Source organism: Cyprinus carpio, chromosome A22, assembly GCF_018340385.1.
Source record: "Cyprinus carpio isolate SPL01 chromosome A22, ASM1834038v1, whole genome shotgun sequence".
NCBI lineage: Eukaryota > Metazoa > Chordata > Actinopteri > Cypriniformes > Cyprinidae > Cyprinus > Cyprinus carpio.
Genome location: NC_056593.1, coordinates 14,694,424 through 14,716,612, shown reverse-complemented (window position 1 = coordinate 14,716,612; position 22,189 = coordinate 14,694,424). Strand labels below are relative to the sequence as shown.

The following is a 22,189-nucleotide window of genomic DNA, read 5'->3' as shown; positions in this document are numbered from 1 at the left end:
TTTCCACTAAATACTTAATTCTTCACTGTCATGAATCCAATTAATACATGTCTAAATGTATAATTATTTTCCTTGGAAGAAAAATGCACAAGAAAAAACAATCAGCGCTGGCCATCAAAGCTTTTTTCCAACAAAATGCTTAAAGTCATACTGCAGGGACTGATAATGGCCGTACAGTTAAAGTGAACTGTAATTTTCTTTAAAAAAAAAATCTTTCATTTCTTTTCATCCCTCTCCATTTTTAAGGTTTTCCATTAATGAAAAGCATTTAAAATATATGCTAGGTACTGGATAAAGTTTATTATTATATTATTATTTTAGTAGGGGTCCAGCTGAACTCCGGCCAACACTCGAGAAAGCAGGCCGATGCCTTTTTTATCACAAACACTTTATCACAAACACTTGTGTTCTCTAGTGCCTCTGGAAAAAGGGACCCTTTTATGTTTGTTCTTTTCTGCTTGAACTCTCAGGAACACAGTGCTTTTTGTAGTGATGGCACTATTTCCATTTCAAAAGGTAATATATTCTAATTACAAGTACTCAACTTTTGGAATCTGTGTCGAGGAATCCATCTGGAAGCTTGTTTCCACCACAGGATAAAAAAAAAAAATCACATTCACAATTTGGATTTATTATTTCCTACAACTGCAAGATAAAAGCTCTGAATTGTTTGATAAAACCTCACAAATGTGAGATGAAAAAAAAAAATAAAAAATCAAATTCCCAACTCAATTTAAAATATTCAGCTCTTTTTTTTTTCCATTTTTTTTTTTTTTTTTTTTTCAGATAACCTAAATTTTTTTGTGTGTGGAAATCAATAAAACAGATGAAACTGAAGTTACATTTAAAAACCATTTTAATAGAAATAAATACAAAGTTAAGTTATAAATATATCCTTTATCTGATAATCAGTAGAAAAAAAGAAGAAAACAAACAAACAAAACGAAAGGCCCTAATATTTGTTTGTTTAATGACAGAGCATGTTCTGCCTGTTGTTATTCGGCGCTCTGTGCAGCACCAGCTCCTGTAGCTCCTCCCTCCCCCAGCTCCTGTATGCTGTCTCTGGTACCTGATCCTGCCAATGCACCAGCACCCGCGGGAGCTCCTCCCTCTTCCTGCGCCACCGTGATTCCGTGGAAACCAACGTGCTCCAATCGCAGGTATTTGTCCCAGAACCTCCATAAAAGCCCACAAAACAAACACATTATTGTATTTGTCCCAGAACCTCCATACCAGCTCACTTTATACTTAAAAGTATGCAGTTTAACATTTCTAGTGCAGGTTGTGCTTTAATACAAACCAGGATTCAGCTAAAGGCTGCAAAGCAAACAGGTGTAACTTGAGTTCCGGAGATCCAAATCTCTTGCATTACTGAAAATCCCACTGAACAGCAGACGCGAAATTTAGAATTGACTGCAAAAAATTCATCACGGTTCACAAGGCCAATATATTGGTACCTGCAAAGCCCCAGTATGTAGGTCACTGCTGCCTGCAGCGGGAAGCTGCTCCACTCCCGGAATCAAATCCCTGGTAAAAGCTTGAGCGGTTCCTTTCCGAACCTCCCATTCCAGCTGCAGATACCTGAGGGTGACGTTTACAGGTGAATCAAAGGAATGTACTCTTAGAGTTCAGTATGAAGGCACATTTAGTTCTCTGACATGATCGAACACAATAAAACATGAATCCAAACAACAGAGGATCGCCCGAAGGACTCACTCGCGTAACAGTGTGTAGATCCGCTGGTGGTACGACAGCTTTAGAGAGTCCGTGACCAGAATACAAGGCCTGAGGGTGAACCAGGGAAAGAGACAAACAGATCAGGAACAAATCTCACCTGAGGAGCAGTGTAGGATAATACAGAGCCATGAAAAAGGGATATTCTCTATTGTGGGTGCACATTTGTAATACTGATGTTGTTGTGTATAAGAGGAAGATGAAGCGACTGAATACTGAAGACTGGTTTGGTACCTCCTGACGACGGTCTTTCTTGTGCAGCTGTGTACTGTGCAATCCTAAAAACACATAAAACCAATCAGACTGCTTCATGAAAATCAGTTCATTACCTGAAGTTCAAAATGAATACCAACTGTAATGTTTATCCAAAAGATATCAGATTATATCTATTCATATTAGCATTTAAACTGTGCGTGTCATTAGATTACCGGCGGGTTGTGGGATCTCGGCTCACTGGGCTTCAATCCATTTCCTTTTGTTTGCAGTGAAATACAGAAAACAAACATGCAAACAACAGAAATTTGTATTATTATTATTATTTGTCCTTTTTGGTTTATTAAAAAAAAAAAAATTAAGTAACAACAATGTTTACTAGTTTAAGTTTTAGTTCACTATAATAACCCTGCTGATGTGTTTGTGTGGGACCTCTTTGACAGTCTCCTGCAGAGCTCGCTTTGGCTGTCTGACTCCCATCCTGGGACACAAGGCCTTTGTTTCTCCATGGCACACACTCAGGCCGTTCCAGACTAGGAAAACAGATCACCACGAGGTACCAGTGAGCCCTGGACAGACAGCAAACAGATCGGGAAACAAAGCAGGAGAGGAAGTGGAAGTCAGTGATCTGTGATAAAGCATTGTTTACATTGCAGAAAACACCCTGTAGCAGTAGGACTGGACTGGATACTGTTAAAAAAAAAAAAGAAGAACAATTTTTGAACCTTCGAAATGGCTAAAAACATAATATTTATTTAAATCTTAAAACTTATTTATTAAAAATAAATAAATAAATAAATAAATAAAAGAACGTTTTCCTGTGTTTCTCATAAAATAAACACAAGAAATAATATTTACCTATAAATATAAATATTAAAAAATGCCATGCACACTCTTCCGCAAACATTTCTGAGCAATGACGCAAAATATTCAAGAAACAATTCATTCACACAGATCAATGTAACCGATTCATGGAAACTTACTAACTTAAGTAAAGTTATTGATACCCTTATACTGGCCAAATTGAAGTGCGTTAAAGTATTAATACTCAATGTTGCTTCAATTCATAATCACCAGCAACATCATCATAAAAATACTTACAAATATCATCAAGTCTTAGTACAGGATCTGCTAATCCCCGAACTGGGATGATGGATATTTCCGAGTTTGTAAATAATCTGTGCCATCTTGTATTGTGCGAGTGTGTGCACGTACAGTGTGTGTCCTTTGTGGTAATTTGCTTTTATGGGAACATGGAGTACCACATCGGAACTGCCTGTTCTCTCGCAGTTAGGCATTATAGACTTTGACCTTGTTGCAGTGATTTATCCTCTTGTTCATAAAGTTCAATCCAACATGCTCTGTTGTCCTCGGATATCAAACATCTACACAGGGCTTCAACATGCATCCTGGCTACTGAACAAAAGAACATTCTGTAAGTGTGTCTGAGATGTCGTAACCATTTGCGAAGGTTTACGAAGCGCTCTGACGTTGAAAGTGCACTAAGTTGGTGGTCTCGGTTCATTTTGTCTCATTTTCATCATTGAAATCTTGTTCTGTTCCAAAACAAAATTTCACACAGGTGACACTCTTGAAATATTTATTATAAATAAACATACACTACCGTCCAAAAGATTTTGGTTTTTTTTTTAAAGAAAGGATGCGTTACATTGAACAAAAGTGACAGTTAAGACATTTACAATGTTACAAAAGATTTCCACTTCATATAAATGCTGTTTAACTTTCTATTTATTATTAAGGAATCCTAAAAATGCCTATACTGTATATTTTTAACACTGATAAAAAAAAAAAAAAAAAATGTTTCTAGAGCAGCAAATAAGCATATTAGAATGATTTCTTAAGGATCATGTGACACTGAAGACTGGAAAAAATACACCAAAATTCAACACAATATAACAAAAATAAAAAAAAATATAAAATTCAAAAAAATCAACATTAAATAACAAAAAAAAATCACAATAAAAAAAAATAACTGTATTTTTAATTACATTACATAAATTAAGTCCAAACTTGTTGTGTTTACTTAATTCAATATTTTTTTTTTTAGTTAATAGTAATTAAAAATATTATTTTACCTAACATTTGGTGTCTCTCTGAATTGTGCATGTGTGTTTTAAATTTAAATTCGCACTTACTCCTGATTTACAGGTATAAAAAGGTAGTCCTTGCTAAAGATGTCCACGTGACGTGTCCATGTTCTCACTCTCTGATGTCGTCTGTATGGGGCTCTGTGGGAAAAACACCACACAGTCATTCACACCGGCAGGAAATGCACAAATTAATACAATTCCCTAAAATTACATTACATTCATTTTTGGGTGTACTGTCTCTTTAAACCCAGAATAAACCCAGTGTAAAAGGTGATTTCTTACATGCGGCTAGTCTCTTCTGGACAGCTAGTATATTTTCGAGTAAGTTGCTTGTAGAAGAAGCTTCTGAAGATGTGAGATCTTTCGGCCACATCTTTGACAACTCTTTCCAACAGAAGGTACCTGAAGGGAGTATTTAATTTTAGGGAAAATATCAGATCTAATTTTACAAGTTGAAAGCCTTCTAAGTACCCTCAGACTCACTTGACGTAGAAGTCGATGATGACGTCGTTGAGAAACCCGCCATCCTTGAGGCACTCCAGGTCCTCGGTTGTCACGGTAATGCCGCCCTTGGACGGGGGAGGCGGGTACTGGATCAGCCTGGTGGAAAATGTTCAAACAAGCTCCTCATAGAAAATGTAACTTCAGCTTCCAAAAATACAATCCTATGCACTAATCATGGCATATCAATATTGACTTACAAATTAAGTCTAAATTTCACTGCCTGTATGGAAACTTCAACAACTTGATGGAAAGTTAGTGGTATGGAAACCACTCAGAAGAGCCAGGGAACTGGTTCCAACTGCTGAGCTTATGGCTTAATCATTGCTTAATCATTGCTTTCAAATATGAAATTAAAGGTGAAACATGTCATTTCTGTGACTCTAGTGGCACCAAAGAGGATTGCAAAAATAATGGCAAGTATAACAACAAGTTTCCTGTCTTCCATTGTGCAAAAAGTCAATCAATATTTATGAATATGTATGAATGTCTGGTTAACACAAACCGAATACATGGTCAAGTTTTGTTGTACAAAATAAAATACATCAGTATTACCACATTATAATTTTTCTAAAGCTTTTACTTGTCTTGAAAATGGCGGTTGCTAACAAGTGGCTAAATGGCACTACAAAGGTTGTCGGGGACATTGAACGTCATCATGATAAACAGGTTAGGTTAGAACTCATCTATCATCTAGAACTTATCTCAATTTGGGGTTCTTGGCATGAAACATCAAATCCAGTACCTGCGTGGTGAGCTCTGTTGCCGGCTGTGGCTCCGGAGGGGTCTTCTAACTGTTGGCTCTCTTAGCCAGCTGCTGGTCCCACTCGTGTTCTCCTGCTGGGGAAATGTGAACTATGTCAGACTGGAATCTAAACATTTAAAGATATCGAACCAGCAGCCTGTGGTTGGAGTGTCCAAACCTATCGACCTTCTCATTCATTGGCTACGGTTTCTTTTTGAGTGTGAAATTACATTGGATTTCATTGAAAAGAGGACTGTAAATACAGGCTGGAAAAATGTCAAGAGAGAAAACATGATGGATTCAAAGTGCCAGTAGACTTGAGGGTGATATGGGTTCATAAGAAGGAAAATGAAAAGTGAGAAGAGCAACGCCATGTGCTGCCTGTTTAGGGCAGATAGTCAGGCTCCATCTCTGTTGAACGCTGAGCCAGCTCGTAAAATGCAAGAAAAGAAAGAAAGGAGAACGAGTCAGAGGTGGCCTACTTCCATTGCTGCCAGCTGGCACCTTCAAAACCAAAAAAGAATTAAACTTGTCACGCCCCAAGAGTCCTGACGCCCACATGCAGATGTGGCCCCAAAAAAGGCCCATATACAATATGTACTAAAGTTGTGAGACCCCCAAAATGCAGTGGCCATGAGCCCCCACCCACATCATAAATCCTCTGGAGAGAGTGATACAACGGCCACTTCAACAGAACCCGAGATGGGGGAACTGCTCAGCTACTATCCATAAAAGCAGCCAAGTTTCCTTCTTCGCTCCATATCTACATACCAGCACAGCCTCCATGGACCATGGCTAACCTCACTCCTGCTCTTATATTGGGCTGCATAATTCCACTGGTGCCCCTATCACGCCTGAACTCAAATTCCAGCCAATATCTGGCCAACCCTTTGAATGCTGTAAGAGGAAGCAATGGAGAGGGTCAAATTAATGGATGGAAGTATAGATGGACAAATTAAGGGATAAATAGACAAAGCAACAAAAGATGGTTGGATAGATGGACAAATGAATGGATACACAGACAAAGGATGGATGGATGGATGCTCGCTCAATGGAACGAAGGATGGATGCATAGATGCTCAAAGGAATGAAGGATGGATGGATGGATGCTCAAAGGAACGAAGGATGGATGTATGGATGGATAAATTAAGGTATAGGTAAACAAAGAAATAAAGGATGGATGGATGAAAGGACAAATAAATAGATAGACACAGGAATGAAGGACGGACGGACGGATGGATGGATGGATGAATAAACAGACAAAAGAATGGATTTAAGATGAAAAAACGAATAGATGAAAGAAATGAATAAACTGAGGGACTGCTGAATGGACTGAAAAAAGAAATGGATGGATGATGGATAAACAAAAGAATGGATAGATAAAGAAATTGGATGGATGGATGGATGGACAAAACAATGAATGATGAAACAAACTGATGAATGGATGAAAGGATGAAAGATAATGGATTGGACAGAAAAAGGAATAGATGGATGGACTGATGGGTGAAAGGACAGAAAGACGGACAAAAGAATGAATGGATGGATGGATGGATGGGCAAAAGAATAGATAAAAGGACAGATGATAAAAGAAACTAAAGAATAGATGAAAGATGAAAGCAACTTAAGAATAGATCAAAGGATGAAAAAACTGAAGGATGGATGGACAGAAAAACAATTAGTTGGAAGGACAGACAGATGGACACAAGAATGGATGGATGGACAGACAAAAGGATGGAAAGACGTATGGATGCACAAAGGAATGGATGGACGAACAATGAACTTAATGGATGGACAATGAAATCAGTGGGTGGATGGAATAGATTAGATGAATAGACGACCAACAAAGAAATACATGGATGGATGGAAAGACAGACAGATGAACTGACCTTTGCTGTGTCCTGTCCAGTGTCCTTCATGTTTTGTCCCAGCAGGGACAGGAGATGTTCGCCCCGTGGGTGGCAATGAAGCCGGTTCAGCCCGTCCGGCCAGGACAGGGAGTTACTCAAATCGCCCTGACCATATCGCAGGCCAATAACGTCCATGAGAGACGTCAACAGAGCTGCCTGAAGATCGTCCAACCGGCCACTCAACACCAGCAGGATGAAAGGACAGGCCTGTCCTGGTAAAAGAATAGAAAAATAGAAACCATATTCTTCATTTCTTTTTATTAATTTAGTTTATTCTATTTGTTTATCTGCAGCATTGAATTTGGATCAGATGTTTGAAGTTCCATCCAGAATGCTCACTGGGTGGCCAAAATTAATAAAATAAAAAAATAAAATAAAAAAGAGCTTTCCTCCTTGCTAGAATGCCAAGCACATGAGCAACAGACTGAATGATTTAATCTTTTAATGGCGACTGCTCCAATCACACACACACACACACACACACACACACGCACACACACACACACACACCTGTTTGCGGTTCACACACACTGCAGGCAATGCCTTAATACTTACTGATGACGGCTCGTCACATGAGCTCCGAGTGCTGTGATAACCGCATGGTGCCATTAAAACTGGTTCACCATGCCAGCAGCATTCTCATTACAGAGATCAAAGGGGTGTGTGTATGTGTGTGTACTAAGTAGGGCTTGATAAGTTTGTCTGTACAAACTGAATATGAGGTGACAAACTATGGCCAATGAGCAAATACAGTTAAATATTTAATTCACAGTTTTGAGAAGCAAGATTTTGGACCGGTTTGGACCATTTACCATCGTTTATTATCATTATTATATATATATATATATATAATATTTTTTTTTCTTTTTCTGCAGAGTAAAACAGCTCACTAGTCAAGTAGGGCTATACAATTTTTTTTTTTGGGGGGGGGTTGACTGATAAATATTGTGATTTTACATTTACATTTAGTAATTTAGCAGATGCTTTTATCCAAAGTAACTTACAAACGAATATTTTATTAGCCAAACAAATGCAAAGTTTCCACCAAGAAAAAATAGTTCAAGCAAGAGTACAGTGCCAACCGCTGTTGCCTGGATGAGCCTGTGTTATTAGATTTTACCTTCAGACATCCCTAGTAAAAACAAAACTAAGAAAAAAGTAATAAACAAGAAATTAGTAAATGAAGTTAATGTGATTCATATCAAATAACAAAAAAAAAAAAAAAAAAAACACCTAATAAAAACAAAAAACAAAACTAAAAAATAAAATAATTTGATCACTGAAAGAAACACTCAAAAAGAACTGAATCAACAATAAAAAACAAATTAACCACCAAGATGATAATCAAAGTCACTGCCATTGCTAGTCTAGAAACAAACAGAGAAATTACTTTCTTCTTTCAGATGAATACAATCGTAGTTACATTGAAAAAATGTCCTGGCTCTTCCAAACTTTATAATTGAAGTGAATGAGGATCGAGAGAAGCCCAAAAAAAGTGGATTGATCCATCATAAAAGTGCTCCACGTGGCTCAGGGGAGTTAATAAAGGCTTTATGAATTGAATCGATGCGTTTGTGTAAGAAAAATAGGCACATATGGTCACCCTACCTATAGTTAGTGTCCCGAGTATGAACAGGCCTTTAGAATGTGCATGCTAATTGCTAATGGTTAATGCTAACCAATTACCAAGTAGCTACTTAGCCTCTGTTTTAACAAACTAGCATTGGTACAATCTGATATTTACCACTCATTTGCCATTCTGAAGTCCAAACATCACATCACACAAGTAAAATGAGTTTTAAACAGCAACTGACATTGACTTGACTAGACTAACTTTTAGATGCGCACTCGTAAATGTACGTCAGTGCTAATAGCTAACAGCCACAAATTTATCACAAAGGCTTGATAAAATGCTCTCTTTGGCTTCGTGGTTCTTGAAACAGGAAAGCCTCGTTTAAATGATTATCCCGAGTGTGAACTAACATTTTAGACATTCTGATATTTTAACGCCCTTTACCACGATCTAATGTCCTACAACATATTTTTCTTCAATTAACAATATCCTCATTCCATTCAGAAATATGTCACATTACGCAAGTAAAATGTGTTTTAAACAGCAACTGACCTTGACACTGATTAGCTTTTAGGCACACGCTAGCATATGTACGTCAGTGCTAATAGCTAACAGCCACAAATTTATCACAAAGGCTTGATAAAATGCTCTCTTTGGCTTCTGAAACAGGAAGGAGTTGTTTTAATGTCTCTCCAGTGGGTAGCTTAGACCCTAGAAAGATAAGAATAGAAAGGCACTTGTCTGAAACCCTCATAAGCATCTTATATACACACAGGTGCTCTATTGAACACATTCAGTAATACGGGGATGACTGAAGTCAGGCAAACAAGTTCTCTGCTCTTCCTCTGTCTCACACATATAAATAGATGGTTAATCTGAGCCGTCTTAGCGGTGAAACTAAGAGAGAGGAGGGAGAGACAGAGGGTCACAGACAGTTGAGGAGAGCTGTGACCTGGGACAAAACAGGGTGAAGGGTCAAAGAACTCTACAGTCTGCTGGACGCCCATCCAATGAGCCAATCGGGTGTAATTACACTTATTCACCACATGGAGCAGTACCACAGCAAAACATTGGATATTTTATAAATAAACTATGTATAAATTATCAGATTTGCTCACTGGGTGTCCAAATTTGATATCAATACCATACTAAATTGCTCTACTCCGTGCTAATGTGCACATGTTGTTCAACATAACGCAAAACACCTGTTTGAACGAGTCTAGTTTTTCACTGTTCTTCCTAGCATGAGCACCAGACTGAATAAATTAATCCTTTAATGGTCTCAACCACACACACACACACACACACACACACACACACACACACTAGAGTTAATTATTGTGTTAATGCTTTAACTTTCAGCAACTTACTGAGAGACTTCATAAAGAGAATTAAACCAAATTGACCACATTTAATTTTTTAATTAGTATTTTTCTGGCCTTATAAACTAAGATAATTAGATATGTATATATTAAATATATTATTACAATATTTTATGAAATAATTTTGTATTTACACTTATAATTTTTAAAACTAAAATGTAGTTTTTATTTTTAAATTGTTTTAAAAAAAATATTTTTTTTATTATATATAATAAGATATAAATATATTATTAAACAATTATTCAAGCTATTATTGAAATTTATTTACATTTGTAATTAATGCAACTAATGTTTTTATTTCAAAATTATTTTAACATTAGTTTTAATTCTGTATAATTACATGTGATATATTATTAAATATGTGTTTAAGTTTTTATATTTATTTTCAAATTATTTGAAAATCTAATTTTTTAATTTATATAAATATATAAATGTTATTTTAATTGATAATTATTAAATATATTATTAGCTATTATTAAAGGTATTAAATATTTTTTATTGACTAAAACTAAACATAGTTTTTTTTTTTTTTTTTTTTACTTTAAAATAAATTTTGTACAATTAATTGCACATATACATATGTGTGTGTGTGTGTGTGTGTGTGTGTGTGTGTGTACGCACATACACAATAATTTTATATTCACATTTGTATTATTTAGACTATATTTTTTCATTTATAACATTTATTATTTAATATGAATTTTAAAATTATTTGTAAATAATAGTTTTAGATAATTAGATGTAAATATATTTTTTAATAATTATTACATAAAATTAAATATAAAGCTAATTCTTGAGCCCTGAGATAACAGAACAACTCACAAAAATAAAATAGATTTATGTTCCAATTTAATGCTCAGGCGTCCTTCTAGGTTCTTTCTCCTTATTTCCAAATCCCCAATATTAATTGTAAAAAAAAAAAAAGGTTTTTAGTTGTAAATACCTTTCAGTGGTATAGAGATGCCTACATCTGTGATCTATAAAATAAAGAGAGAAGGAAAACATCACATTAAGACAAAAGACAAACATGGACAGGATAACAAAGTGCTGGCGATCTCTTAAACTGCTGACAACAAAGTCTGTCCACCACCAGATATTTAACAGATTGAAGATATAAAAGCGTAATTCTGCCACAGATGGAAAAGCAGAAAAGATCACAGTTCACAAAACAGTGGTCAATGAACCCAAACCAGAACAGAGGACGTTCCTGCTGGGATTTGTTCCGATAAAGACAACAAACGCTTGACACTTTCTCTCTGTTCCAAAAGTCTGTTTTCTTACTGCCTACATTTGCAGTTTTTTCTAAGGCAGCATCCTAACTGGAATCAACCTCATAAGAGTGATTTGGAATAGTCTACATAGACTGTAAATACTCACAATATATGACAGTAAGTGTGATAAATATCTGTATAGCATACACTATAATATAGATTGTAACACAGCATTCATTATCTTAATTAAAAGTCCTACCATTCATGTTTATCAATCTTGAAATACAACTTTTAAATGTTGAATTGTTTGTGTCAGACAATAACGACCTTAAAATGCAAAAAATGTGCATTTGTTAGTGTACAAAAGTTTAATTATATAATTAATATAAAAATTAAATAATGTGCAAAATGAATAAAGTAGAGTATTTACTATACATATTTAATATACACAATTATATTTATAATATCTTTATGTTATTTATTTACAACCTTGTTTTGACACAGAAACTTTTCACATTAAAAATATTTGTATTTTTGGCATTAAAACTTGGGGAGGGGGGCAATGTTACTTAAAGATTGTTTTTCACAATAATTGTACATGTATATTAAGAATATTTTAGTATAGCAAATATATATATATATATATATATATATATATATATATATATATATATATATATATATATATATATTTGCTATACTAAAATATTTCTTAATATACATGTATACAAATTTCAAAAAAGAGGCAGTCGCCGAGCTTTGGAACAGATATACTGACCTGTTGCTCACATTCACACGTTACGCACGCGTCCCTCTGGCTACACTCATTAAACTCTTAAATGAGCAGCCCCCTTCACAAAACAAGATCTATTGCTTAACGGCTTGTACAAAGAACAGACAAACACCTGAAATTAACACAGCGTTATGTGCTTTTGAAGCGTTGCTGGACAAACAGTGATAAGCTGTGCTGTACTCCGTGTCAAGGCCAGTTTAGGTTACAGCCGTTGTTGTTGTTCTAATAAACATGGCTTTCAGCCGCTCTGCAGTGTTTGAGGTTTAACTTTCGAAATTTTCTGGCAAACGAACTTATGTTGGTCTCTTAATCACATCTGCAGCTCGATGTCAGCTAGCTGTTGCTTTGTGGTTTGTAGCAGGAACGGCCAATTAAAATACTGGAATAGCAGATGTCCTTCATTATACCAACAACAACAAAAATCAAACTGCGTGATTGGCTGAATGAAAGAGCTGGAACCATGTGTTGGAAACACGGATCTGGAAGATGGAACCGAGAGGCCTAATCCAATGTGACCAGATACAAGAATTAATATCTTCAGACTGATGTAAAATGTAGTGGAGTCTGTGGCTACTACTGAACCTTTTTTATAATTGAATACAATTATAAATGATTTTATCAGCATTAGTCTCTCACCACAATGGTCCCGTTTGCCTGTGCCTCGACTGGGTCGTAATGAAGTCTGCTGAAGTCCAGTTCTATGATGGTAGGCACTTCTACTTTTGTCTTTGATCTTTCACCTCCTGCGTTTGTGTTTGGGCTCTTTTGGTTCCAGAGAAAAAAATTGATAAATGATTCATATATATACATATACACAAACATTTGGCCAGAAATATCCTTCAATCTTAAAAAGAAAAAACACAGAACAGAGGTGCACATTGTATTGGTTTAGGAAAATATTATTATTATTATTATTATTAGACTGATTTTTGGGACAAAACCTCAATATTTCCTGTTGATTTATTTATTTATTTTTAATTACCATATTTAATTAAAAGAAAAAAATATGAATTCATACTATTTTTATTTAATTAAAAATGTTTTTTTTTTTTTTATCATGGTTAATCTTGTAAATTTTACATTCTTCACATATTAAAGTCACTTCTTGTTTAAGAAAACTAAAAATGTACCACATTATTGAAATCACAAATTGACAACAATGCACAGGAAATGAAAAATGCAGTAATTCAATAATAAAACAACTTCACCCCCACTTTATGGACTTAATTTTCGCTCACCAAAATTGCATTTATTTGATCAAAAAACATCAACAACCATAATATTGTGAAATATCATTACACTGTTTTCTAGTTGAATATATTTTCAAGTGTAATTTATTCCTATGATATTAAAGCTGAATTTTCAGCATCATTACTCCAGTCTCCAGTGTCACATGATCCTTCAGAAATCATTCTAATATGCTGATTTTATGCTCAATAAATATTTCTTATTATCAATGTTGAAATCAGATTAATATTTTTGTGTAATTCATGAACATTTTTTTCAGCATTCTTTGATGAATATAAAGTTCAAAAGAACATTTATTATTTATAACATTATACATGTTTTTACTGTCACTTTTGATTAATTTCATGCATTAATAAAAATATTAATTTCTTAAAAAGAAAAAAAAAGCAGAATGTGTACCTGTTAATTTTACACTGTCAAAATACACTTATTTAAAACTGATAATATTATGTATTAATATTCAATATTTTTAATATTAAATTTTACTTTTTTGATTGTTTTCCTTGGACATAATGAAAACCAACAAAATCGGCTTTTCTTGAAATTACAAAACAGAAAAACGCAGCAGCCTTTCCTCTTTTCAGAAACAAGTTTCAGATTTGGTTTGCATACCAGGCTAAAGATGAACACACCAACTGATATTGACACACACCTGATGCGCACTGCTCTCCCAACCCTGTGATCAAGAGCAGAAAGACCTTTCTAGTTCAGAATTCAGCGCAAATCCAAAATGCTTCATTCCAAAGCTAGAAGCCTCTCGTACCGGGGTGCCATATTGCATTTGTTCTACTGTCACGAAAAACAATGCAAACTGAAGATGTGCCCAGCCTGGACAAGCAATACTAATGATTCTGACAAAGGAAATTCGTTGAAAGGGTTTGATGAATACTTGTAAACAAGGGTGAACTTAAAACTGCCCAGCCATACTGAACAAATCTAGACTTCAAAAGACAGATGTGCATGAAGATTAACATTTGTTTAGCATGGTTCTTTGGCAAAGTTTCAAAGCTTTTTCAAACGAACAGTTTCGAGACTGATTCTTGGGGACACAAAAGCTTTATTCAAATGACATGGGTATGGTTTTAATAATTATAAGGGCATTTGAAGATCAATCAAAGATGTAACAACTTTTCGATTCCACGGTGATTAGCTGATAAATATATATATACACAAACATAGATATATTACTATGCATTTTTAATGTGTTTAAATGTGTTTAAAACTCATCTAGTGTGACATTAAAGACATTCATAAAGTTGCAAAAGATTTGTTTCAAATAAATGCTGTTCTTTTGGACTTTCTATTCATCAAAGAATCCTGAAAATAAATGTAGCAAGATTTCCAAGAATATATTAATCAGCACAACTGTGTTTTTCAACTTTGATAATAATAATAATAATAATAATAATAATAATAATAATAATAATAATAATAACAATAATAAATGTTTCTTGAGCAGCAAATCAGCTTTTATAAAAAAAGTTAAAAAAAAAGCCAAAAACCACACAATACTTATTTTATCATATCTACAGCTGCAAAATTCTTAAAATATTTTAATAATCATGGTTTATCTTATAATATTTACATTCTCAATGTTAATGTATTCAGTTTACCCACTCTTTGAGGATTAATTTAACTTAAATATGAACTTAATGTCATACATTTTTGCCACTTTCCTGTGAATTAGTGTTTTGCCAGTGTTTAATTGTTAAGCTTCAATAATAAATGTCACCTTTAATGACTTTTGTTTAGGATCTTGTTTGGTTTGCTTTAAATAAATGATTCATAAAATAAACACGTGAGTGAGTGGATAACCACAAACAGCATTAAACATTTATCATTTGTAATTTGACTTGGATGAAAGCATTCGCTTAATAAATAAATGTATATGTTTATGACATGTAGTCAATAGGGGCATATTTTTGAAATCTACACCCATTCTTTATCCGTTACCTGAGCGTCCCTGATCCCCTCAGAGATCCACTGCTCTTGCAAACTTCCAGACACGTCATTCATCTCTTCGGCTCCTTCATCATCGCTGGACAGCACGACTGAAGGGGAGAGAGACAGATGTGTGTTGACCAATCAGAACTATCCATTAAAACACCTTTGTACAAAAGGTTAGATGTTCTTCTATGGAAGCACACAGAATATTCTTTGGAACAAAAATCATCAGGTTGTGCTTGATAATATAATTTGAGATGAACTTTTTTTATATTAAATTAGGAACAAATGAAGAATAGAAGCATTTTCAGCAGTGGTTTCAGACCATACCACACATGTCTAAACGTTCTGGAGGAAAAACAAACTTCAGGCCTTCTAGATAAACTTCTGATGCTACATTTTCCAATGAGGTAAACGCGAGTCTTGACAGATGTTTGCTTCAGTAAACAGTCTGTATGTGTATTTGAAAAGTTCACATGATTAACATCATTGCGGGTCAAATGGTCGTTTCGACATTGTGTTCTTACAGTGCAATATTATGTTTCTAATAATGACATCATCCGATTTTTCTTGCATTTGGCGATTGATGAGTGTTAATTTTGGTCCATGTATTTATCTTTTTCACTTCTTTTCTGCAGCAGAAGCTTCTATTTGGCTTGGTCCCATAATGGGCTTTGAGAGAGAAGCAGGGACATGGGTAATCCTCTCTGTTTCTTCATCCTTCACCTCCTTCCCTTCCTCTTCCTGTCCACCAATCCATCAGAAAACAATAACAAATTCAAAGCTGTCCATCTGTTTTTGCTACATTAAAAATGGTTGGAATTGGATGGATTGCAAACCAAGCGGAAGTTGGTTAACTATTCGAATTGCTCTGTTCAAATCTTCTTTGTCAGATCATCACTACAGGGAAAAAAAATACAATGAATGGGAACTGAAGCTTTCAGGGATGGAAAAAGAAGGAAAAATACCATAAAAGTAGTGTTCCGAAGCCATACTTCTGTTGTTGTTAACTTCTGTTTTTTATCAGAAAAAAAAAGAATGAAATTTGAATGAATCATTCTTTTGAGCCAGATCTTTTCAATGAATCAATTCATCTGGTTCACCAAACCAGCCTAAATGAACTCACTGACCTAATGATCCAGACTGGAACAGAAGATTATCAGTGAAGAACAAAGTTTCGGCCTGTCCTATAACTTCAGAAGATAACGTGAATGTGTGTACATCTATGGGTGTACTATTCCTTTAACAGTAACCATAATGGAAGATAAGCTGATGAACAAGTCCCAGCTGATAATGAGGAGGAGGATGGTACATCTGTGTTCCTTTCAAGCAGGCAGAGGAGTAATGGGCTTTACCCAGAGCTTGAGGTCAGGATTGCAGTAATCTAGATTGTGAGAGTGAATGCTGCTATTCTGCACACCACACACTTAGACATTAATCTTTATAAGGACATCGTTCATCCAATGACAGCTCAGAACCTACACCACCTCCATAACAACGAGAGTGACATGTATCATGGAAAAGGCTGCTATTTGTCAGATGAGTGCATTCGGTTTCACTCTCTTTTTACGTTCACACTCAGTTTCCATTTCTTTATCCAGATTTCACTTCGTCCACTGGTGAAAGTTTACCATTTTATTTAGGGATGTACAATATATCAGTACCATAACAGTTACTTGAAAAAAGTTTTTTTTTTTTTTTTTTTTTTTTTACCTGTTGGGTTAATTCGGTTTTACTCTCTTTTTACATTTACACTCAGTTTGCATTTTTAACCAAAATTCCACTTTGTCCATTGTTGTAAGTTTATGGTTTAATTTAAGGATGCACAATGTCTCTTCTTTTTTTACATGTTGGGTTCATTCAGTTTCACTCTCTTTTTATGTTCACATTCAATCTGCATTTCTCAATCGAGTTTCCACTTTGTCCATTACTGAGAGTTCTTGATTTAATTTAGGGATGCACTATGTATCTGTACCATATTGGTTATCAGAATTATTATTATTTTTTTTTACCTGTTGGGTTAATTCAGTTTCACTCTCTATTATTGTTTACACTCAATCCGCATTTCTTAATCCAGATTTTAGTTTTTTATTAAGCGGTATATAACGTTCTCGTAAATGTATTTGTGACTGCTCATTTCCTCTATTTAAACATATTGATTACCTCTGCTGTCATCTAACAGTGACTTAGGGTGCTTTCACACTAGCACTTTTGGTGCGCACTCGGGTTCGACTGACATCAGAGTTCGGATGATATGAACTCGGTATTCCGAACTCGCATGCACACCCGCAAACCGTACCAGAGTCTGCTTAAAAAGGGTGGTCTGGGGTACGGTTCAAGTGATCTCCAGTATGGTTCACTGCTGATGTGAATGTTATTGTACCAAATCGTGAAACTGAACCACTATTAATGACGTATTATTCAATAAAAATGTGTGTTTGTGTGAGTTTCAGAGTGTCAGAGTTCTTCAGAGCATTTGCAGTGCAGTAAATGTCAAAATCTGGTTGACTGGAGTTATCTTGACCTTCTGACCATTTCCAAGAACAAGATTTGGTGCCTCTGCCAATCAGTTCTTTTAAGAAATAAGTCTTCCATTAAAGACAAAGGCAGCACGTTCCCTTTTTTAAGCATTTATGGGGTAAAAGTTGGCATACACAGCATATAAAAGATGTTAAACGCAATACCCACCTCCCTGGAGGGTAAGAACTTTTAAATAAGGCAAGTTTGCACTCAAAGCAACGTTTGAGAAGTGGTGGAAAGAATAATAATAAAGAAAGAAAAAGACAGTCACACATACTCGCTTCTGTGGAGCTGGGCTTGGATTTCTTGTAAGTCTTACAGAAAACCTGGGGCATCCTCCTCAACCTGTTGTTGTAAAAAGACCCAAAAGGGTCTTTGCTCTTGGCCTCTGGAGGTGAAGTCAGCAGGTCTTTTCTAACAGGCACAGAGATGGCAGCTCTTTCTCCAGAGGCCCTCATATGTCTAGCTGGAGCTTCCTGAAGAGAGCGGCCTGAACGGAGGCTGGGTTCATGATTGGAAGGTTTGGAAACAGATTTTTTATTCAACACAGTTCTATTTTTGTTTTTTGCTTGCTGCGATCTGAAGTCAGAAGGCACAAGAACAAAGAGGTTACAGATAACCCTAGTTGAGTGAGACAACACCCTGTCCAAAACTGGCAAAGGTCCAGTTCTTTAATATTAATTAGTTAACATAATCAAACACTTCAGAAAAGCTACAAAGCAACCCTAGGAATAAAGTAATTAATATTTATGACCTAAAACATAGTTGGAATCTTACATTTTCTAACTGAGTGCCAACGTCAGTATGATTAAATTAATATGTACTAATCGTATTATGGTAACTATGGATGCTCTAGGGTGGTCACAGTACAACATAACACTTAATTAATATTTAAGAGTCAAAAATGTACCATAGTAAGATTTAAATCAGTATGTCCAAATTAATGACTACGAATCATACTATGGTGAAACTTCAGCTAAAAAATATGAATTAGATAGCATGGCTGGAAGCTCCAGGGCTATAATAAAGCAACATCAGACTCAATTACCATTATGGTATATATATATATATATATATATATATATATATATATATATATATATATATATATATATATATATTATTACCCATATACTTGAACTTTAAATGACGGACCTGAACACCTCCTCACCTTAGAGACGTCACAAACAGAACCTGTGGACTGTAATTTGCTGTCTGTCTGCGCATCGTGTGCCATGTCCTCCAAAGTGGACGACCTCTGTGTCTCTTTCACCTGAGAATGGCCTTGTGTCCCTTCTGTTTCTTCTTCCTCATGGAAAAGCCCACACGTCTCCAGTTCCCCCGGATCCAGGCCTAAAAAGATGGAATGATGGAGAACTTGGTGAAATAGAAATAAAAAAAAATAAAATACTCTGGGATTTTACAAGCAGCACATTAACCTTCTCTTAACAACTGTTTTTTTTTCTCTTTACACAGTCCCCAGTATATATAAAACGGCCTTAATGACCAACTATCATCCCTCCACCTTGGTGGAGGTCACATCAGCCATGAAACGGGGCTAAATCGCCCAATTCCCCAGAGATGTGGAACTAGACAGAGTATAAGAGAGAAAGCCAATGAGAAAGAGATCAGCAGGACCATTTTAACAGATCCATAAAGTTAAGCATTTGTTTATTTATCATCGATCCGAAGCCAGGAAAACTCTGATGCCGTCCAATATTATGTAGAGCAGGGAGTGAAGGAGGGTCAAAGGAAAGGAGACAGCTGCGAGATGTTAAACATACTGCCTGAAGCACAACGGAGGGAAAAAGCTGAGAGACAAAGCTGATCATTAAAGTATTTAGAGATGCAGAAACTTGGTAAAGCCCAAAAATGGGGCATTTTCCCTCATTAGCTTCTTGATCATCTACAGCAGATATCTCAGCCAAAGTTTACAGTTTACTTTCTGAATTACACAGGAATAGTCATGCTACTGTATATTGTGTATCTGATGCTCTTTTGGGTCTCCATCTGAAACAAATAAACATATATGCTATAAAACCCACTAGATCATACCCAAATCTCCTGCTCTGGAGCACATGCACTAACCGCCATACCATAGTTCAGATTCTCACCTGTTATTTCCTGTGAAGTCTCTCCCTGCGGTGGCAGTTTGACATTGGGCTCTGAAACCGGGTGTCTCGGACAACTTATTGGGTGTCCTGTTCACATGAACAGGGCAGGTTTTGATCGGTTGTTTGTTCATTTTAAAACTGAATACTCCACGTGCAGCTCCTTTGGGAATGTTATCTGAGCAGGTGTGTGTGTGTGAGTCTGGTGAAAGATCCCCTCGGTCAGCGCTGAGAGACAATACACAAAACACAAATACAAAAAATAAAATGTGCCGTTATGCAACTGTTAATGATGTTTTCTATCTAAATGTGGCTCAGATCATTGTTACAATATAAATCTAATTTTTTTTTCCTGTTTTATCATATGCTAGGATAAAAAAAAATGCAAGTCTGGCTGCTCAAAAGATACACAATTTAATACTTAGGGTTAGGAATTTGTTTTAAAAAAACTAAGATTTGTTAATGTTTTGAAAGAAGTCTCTTATGCTCATCAAGTCTGTATTTATTTTATCAAAAATACAGTAAAAAAACCAGTACTATTATGAAATTTTATTTCAATTAAAAATAACTGTTTTTTATTTGAATATATTTTAAAATGTAATTTATTTCTGTGATAGTAAAGCTGAATTTTCAGCATCATTACTCCAGTCTTCAGTGTCATATGATCCTTCAGAAATCAGTCTAATATACTGATTTGCTGCTCAGGAACCATTTATTCTTATTTATTTATTTATTTTTGTGGAAACACTACCATACAAGGAGGTATTAAAAATGCAAGGATGCATTAAATTCATTAAAAGTGACACTAAAGACATTTATAACGTTACAAACTTTTTATAATTCAAATAAATGCTCTTTCTATTCTTTTTCTATTCATCACAATCTTGAAAAAAAAAAAAAAACTTTTTCACAAAAATATTAAGCAGCAATTTTCAACATTAATAATAAGGACCGTTATTAATAATTGAGCATCAATAATAATTGAGCCAGCATATTAAAATCATTTCTTAAGGATCATGTGACAGTGAAGACTGGAGTGATGATGCTAAAAATTCAGCTTTGAACAAAGCAATAAATTACATCTTAAAATATATTCAAATAGAAAACAGTTATTTTAAATTGTAAAAATATTTCACAATTTTAATGTAATAGACTCGTTTCAAAAACATTATAAAAACAAAAAAACATAACTACTAGTGTTACAGTGAAGCTGGTCTTAGCACACACCACTTACAAAGTGAACAAACAGCTCCATCTAGTGACAGTTTCCAAACTGTCAAAGCATCTGATTCACTCCTCTGACCGTCTTTTAACAGCATAGTTCTATTAGAACTGCTTTTATGAGGCGTTCTTCCATTAAGAGTGACTGAACCCCACTGCCTCTGTGGGACAAGAAAGATTTGAGTTGCTTTATATAGAAAGAGTGTAATGGGACAGATTATATGGACATTTGTGTATTAGTGTAGATCAGGGGTCTCCAGACCTGGTCCTGGAACCAGCTAATAATAGAAACATCCGGGCAGGTGTGTTGAGTCTAGTTGGAGCTGAACTCTGCAGGACACTGGCCCTCCAGGACCGAGTTTAGAGACCCCTGGTGTAGATGATGCCATCATTACCTTGTATGAGTTACTGTCCTGCAGTCGAGACAGAGGAGACAACATGTCAAGACTGCATGAACCTGACGGCTGCTTCTTTTGGGGGATTCTGAACGGGACTGCCATCTACAACACACATTATATTAGTTAGGATATTCAAATTATATCATATTTGTTAAACATTTTACCTTCACACTAGAATCAGCTTAATATACTACATCAAGCAGTTTTTTTTTTTAATCTTTTTATAATTTGATTAAACTAAAGAGGTTTATGAAGGTGATACAGACTTTTTATACTTAAGAACATTTAAGGAATAAATGGAAGGATTTTTCTGCAAAAAATAATAATTAAGGTGAATTAATTACTTTTCTCAAAATGTAAGAAGCATACAATGGAAGGATTTCCAAGGAAAAAAACAAAAATTTTACATATTCCACTAAAATTGGAATAATTACGTACTGTTCCTGCAAAACAAAATGTATAGGAAACAAACAAAGTGAGTGTTTTCCAAGATTTTACTAAAATAAAGTAAAAAATAATAAATAAAATAAAAATTCTTTCACTGACTGTACCTGCAAAAACATTTGAGAGCAGCATT

The 22,189-nt window shown here is 35.1% G+C and overlaps 1 protein-coding gene across 1 annotated transcript; it reads right to left on the bottom strand.

Annotated features, from left to right (window-relative positions):
- Positions 1-995: 995 nt before the first annotated feature.
- Positions 996-21,757, bottom strand: LOC109103755 (sentrin-specific protease 7-like). Its single transcript, XM_042712470.1, has 20 exons — positions 21,610-21,757; positions 21,228-21,375; positions 19,997-20,221; positions 19,054-19,235; positions 18,160-18,461; positions 15,372-15,469; positions 12,807-12,932; positions 11,110-11,143; positions 7,191-7,423; positions 5,305-5,399; positions 4,542-4,658; positions 4,341-4,460; positions 4,104-4,196; positions 2,380-2,516; positions 2,163-2,206; positions 1,969-2,012; positions 1,717-1,785; positions 1,458-1,581; positions 1,373-1,383; positions 996-1,176 (listed from the first exon to the last, which is right to left on the bottom strand). The coding sequence occupies exons 4-20, from the start codon at positions 19,107-19,109 to the stop codon at positions 996-998; spliced, it is 1,884 nt and encodes a 627-aa protein (XP_042568404.1). The 5' UTR covers positions 19,110-19,235; positions 19,997-20,221; positions 21,228-21,375; positions 21,610-21,757.
- Between the last annotated feature and the right edge of the window lie 432 nt (positions 21,758-22,189).

What these genes read in the sequence shown, in the direction of transcription:
- LOC109103755 (XM_042712470.1), bottom strand. Translation starts at nt 19,109, where the DNA reads ATGCGCAGACAGACAGCAAATTACAGTCCACAGGTTCTGTTTGTGACG. An exon ending in ATCATCGACTTCTACGTCAA is followed by an intron (nt 4,461 to 4,541) that starts GTGAGTCTGAGG and finishes TACTCCCTTCAG; the next exon opens with GTACCTTCTGTTGGAAAGAG. An exon ending in AGAAAGACCGTCGTCAGGAG is followed by an intron (nt 1,786 to 1,968) that starts GTACCAAACCAG and finishes GTTCACCCTCAG; the next exon opens with GCCTTGTATTCTGGTCACGG.